The sequence below is a fragment of the Ipomoea triloba genome, chromosome 4 (assembly GCF_003576645.1).
Source record: "Ipomoea triloba cultivar NCNSP0323 chromosome 4, ASM357664v1".
Classification (NCBI taxonomy): Eukaryota; Viridiplantae; Streptophyta; class Magnoliopsida; order Solanales; family Convolvulaceae; genus Ipomoea; species Ipomoea triloba.
The window spans coordinates 5117720-5121146 of record NC_044919.1 but is presented as its reverse complement, the minus strand read 5'-3'; the positions used below and the strand labels follow the sequence as shown (position 1 = coordinate 5121146).

General features: G+C 42.5%; 1 protein-coding gene across 1 annotated transcript in view; it reads right to left on the bottom strand.

Moving 5' to 3' along the window:
* LOC116016923 (ATP sulfurylase 1, chloroplastic-like) overlaps positions 1-3116 on the bottom strand; it is a 5611-nt gene extending 2495 nt beyond the window's left edge. The window contains exons 1-4 of the mRNA XM_031257383.1: positions 2611-3116; positions 1093-1498; positions 735-995; positions 520-606 (exon numbers count right to left, since the gene is read on the bottom strand). Of these exons, the coding sequence (XP_031113243.1) occupies positions 520-606; positions 735-995; positions 1093-1498; positions 2611-3116 (1260 nt within the window). The remainder of the gene's footprint in view (positions 1-519; positions 607-734; positions 996-1092; positions 1499-2610) is intronic.
* Positions 3117-3427: the final 311 nt, after the last annotated feature.

Genomic DNA, 3427 nt, shown 5'->3' with positions numbered 1-3427 from the left:
AAAAAAAAAAAAAAAAAAAAAAAAAAAACGCAGGAATTTGCATACTGAGTTTGCAACTAGTAAGCATGTACAAAAGCAATAGAAATGTCGTTCAATCACAGTTTGTAAGCAGCTCGGAAAGGATTTGTACAAGCAGTACTTCAAACCACTGTTGCAAAAATTGGCCGCCTAGGCGCTAGGCGCCCCAAGGCCGAAGCAAATTGCTCCCTAGGCGGCCACCTAGCAGCTAGCGCCTAACTCGGTCGACTGGGCCGAGTTAACTCGCCCAACTCGGCAAAGTTAGCCGAGTTAACTCGGGCGAGTCTGCCTTATTAATTTTTTATTATATTTATATATATTTAAATTTATTTATTTATATAAATAAGAGAAGTAAGATATATATATATATATATACATAATATATGACACACCCAAACACATGCACTATTTTTTTTGTTTTTATAGGTCGCCGCCTAGCGCCTACTGCAACCATGCTTCAGACACGTGAATTCAGGATATGTAGTCGTGAAGAAAACGTACCTTGGTGCCTGAAATGAAGAGGAAATCCTGAGGTCTCGATGGATCAAAGAATGCCATTTTGTTCTGAGTCTTGTCATATGCAGCAACCTGCAGGAGAAACCAATGCTCAGTTCACGATAATACTAAACTCAGATTTTGTGGAAATCAGAAATGTATATAATATGGAGTTCGTAAGAAAAATAATTGTTTGTGAAATTATAATAGTTGCTCTATACCTTAAATGGCAAGATGTTTAGCCGCTCCAGTCCAGGTGCCATGCTCAAGACTTTCTTCCCGTGGTCAGCATCATAGAGATCCCTTTTCTCGATTGGATGACCCATGCCAGCTGGGTCTCGACCAACGATGTAGAAGTTGGCACCAGCATTTATACGAGCCTTAGCATGCCACTGCACCTCAGTCGGGCCAGCATAGTGCATAGGAGACGGGAAGATGGAGACCACAGTAGTCTCGGGATCAAGTACACCTTCTTCAAGAACCTGAGATAAGATATAACGTTCAAATTCGACGAAGAAAGTACTCCATAAAATTGAAAACCAACGGTATGAAATCATATAGTATCAAGAGAATTCTAACCTTCTCGTGTTGCTTCATTCGCCAATTAAGTGGAACATCATCTGCCTTTGTATAACCTCCCAGGGGATGAAGCAAAAGGACGGGATTCTTATATCCCATCTCAAGAAGCCTGCGACGCGTGTCTGTCATCAACAAAGCATGCCCATTATGCACGGGATTTCTGAGCTGAAACGCAAACACTGCATCTGCATTGCGTCGAGAGAATTCATCGCGAAGCTCTTTAGGAGAAAGCCGGAACCTGTCAAGACCATCATTGTACTTGATCGGTTCTATAACTTCTAAATCACCGCCAACCAGCCAGTTTCCAGCATTAGTTAGAGCCTCCTCAACGTACGGTAGACCAGGGGCAGTGGTGCCCCAAGTCCTTGCTATTCGTTCTTCTTTGTTATGCTTGTATATTTCAATGCTGCAATTAACGAAATTAACACAATGGGTTCAGAATTGATTCCCAACTTATTACGGTTACAAGTATATCAATGGAATGATAGAAAAGCTAGTCAAACAGCAAAGCATGATCTCTGGGACAAAATTTTCCAGTTTCGAGCAATTATTGCAAGATGATCAAACAAAACACAAACACTGTTATGTTTCAAAGTCTAGAATACTCTGTACGAGAAGAACACTCAATAGTTTTCTATCAAGACAATTGAACATGACTTACTATCATATCTAAATTAGTCCACTCTGCAATTTATCCTCCTTAGTACTATCCAACATGATGGAAATAGTAAAACCATAATGTCACTAAATACAGGAATTGATTAAGATGAAAGTGAGAACTATAATTACCAAATCTTTGATAAACCATTAATGACAGAAATATATGTTGATGCATTTTATGGTAATATGCAAGTGTGAAGGATCCATCACACAGATAATTTAAAACACTATCTATATAGCATAGTACTGTATTTGTTGCCTGCACAGGCAGCTCAATTAAATCCTAGGCAGTAGATTGTGAGCAGGGACACATGATCGACCCTGACAGCCGTAGTGTGTAAGTTATACCCAATGTAGCAGGCTCCTTGTGGAGCCCAGACACTGGTCCTCACCATGATTTATCCCTCAATTACTGTCTCGGGCTTACACTGGTCCTCACCATGATTTATCCCTCAATTACCCTCTCGGGCCAAGACGTAAAGCCCGAGACGAAGGAATTTCGCCTTATGTGGGCAAGTACTGCGTTTGTTAATTAGGAAGGAGAAAAAGGCCTTCCATTATGAACATTAATGAAGTTGCATACTTCCATAAAATCTATAAACATTGTTCCAAAAGGTTGAATCCCAAATCCAAGCGCCTTTAAGTCTCGGCCCTACAGAGCATCTATAAACATAAATATAGTGCTATCCCACGGGCCAGGGGTTTGCTTTTTGTGGGCAAGGAAATCACATTTTGTTCTTAGAAATAAGAAATGTATCAGGAAACACATTTTTTTGTTCTTAGAAATTAGAAACGTACGGACTATGCAGTATCAATCAATGAGATAAACAAAAGTAAAATCCCTAGGATGTTTCTTACTCTTTCAGAATGGCTACGGCCCGGTCATTCTCGTCGACTAGGGCAACAGCGCTCGACTCGCCGATCCGGCTCTTCTGGGAGTCGTCGACGGCGAGCACGATAGGCACCGACATGTTGACGACCGAGCCGTCTCCGAGTCGGAGCGAGTTAAAATGAAGAGTTTGGAGGAACTCGGATTCCCTTTGGAACCCTTTCAAGGGGCTGGCCCAGCCCTCGCTGAGCACATGAACCCATTGAAGATCGATCTTCGATAGCTTGATTTGGGGCAGACCCGAAGCCACTTCTCTCGCCGCCTCTCTCTCGCCCTCCTTCACGAAGAGCTCCACCAGGCTGCCCCCGTCGGGCTCGATCAGCCCGCACGAAATTCGGACCCTGCCCCGGGCCCTAGCGGTGACCCGGGAAGGGACGGGGAAAGCTAGCGGCTTGATCAATCGGGTCTCATAGGGTTTCGGTAAATACTGCCGGGAATTTGGAGTTCTGACGAATTGTAAAGCCGTGGCCGCCATGGCAGGCAGGGGAGTTTCTCTCTCTAGCAGAGAAGCAGAGAGAGAGAGAGAGAAATGCGTTGGCAACTGGCGAGGGTGAGTTAAAAAATTTGGAGGGAGGGAGACAGGGGTATTTTGGGAATTTCAAAAAGCTCCAGTGTAATCTGACTAGGATGTTTTGTTGTATTTTGGGTTGAAATTTAGGGAGGATGAACCTGGACATTTTTTGCTCTGCTCTACTTATTTAAAAGTTAATTAACGAAATCATCTTTTGATTATAGCGAAATTATAAATTTAGTCATTTACTATATTTTTTGTTTAAATAAGTCTCT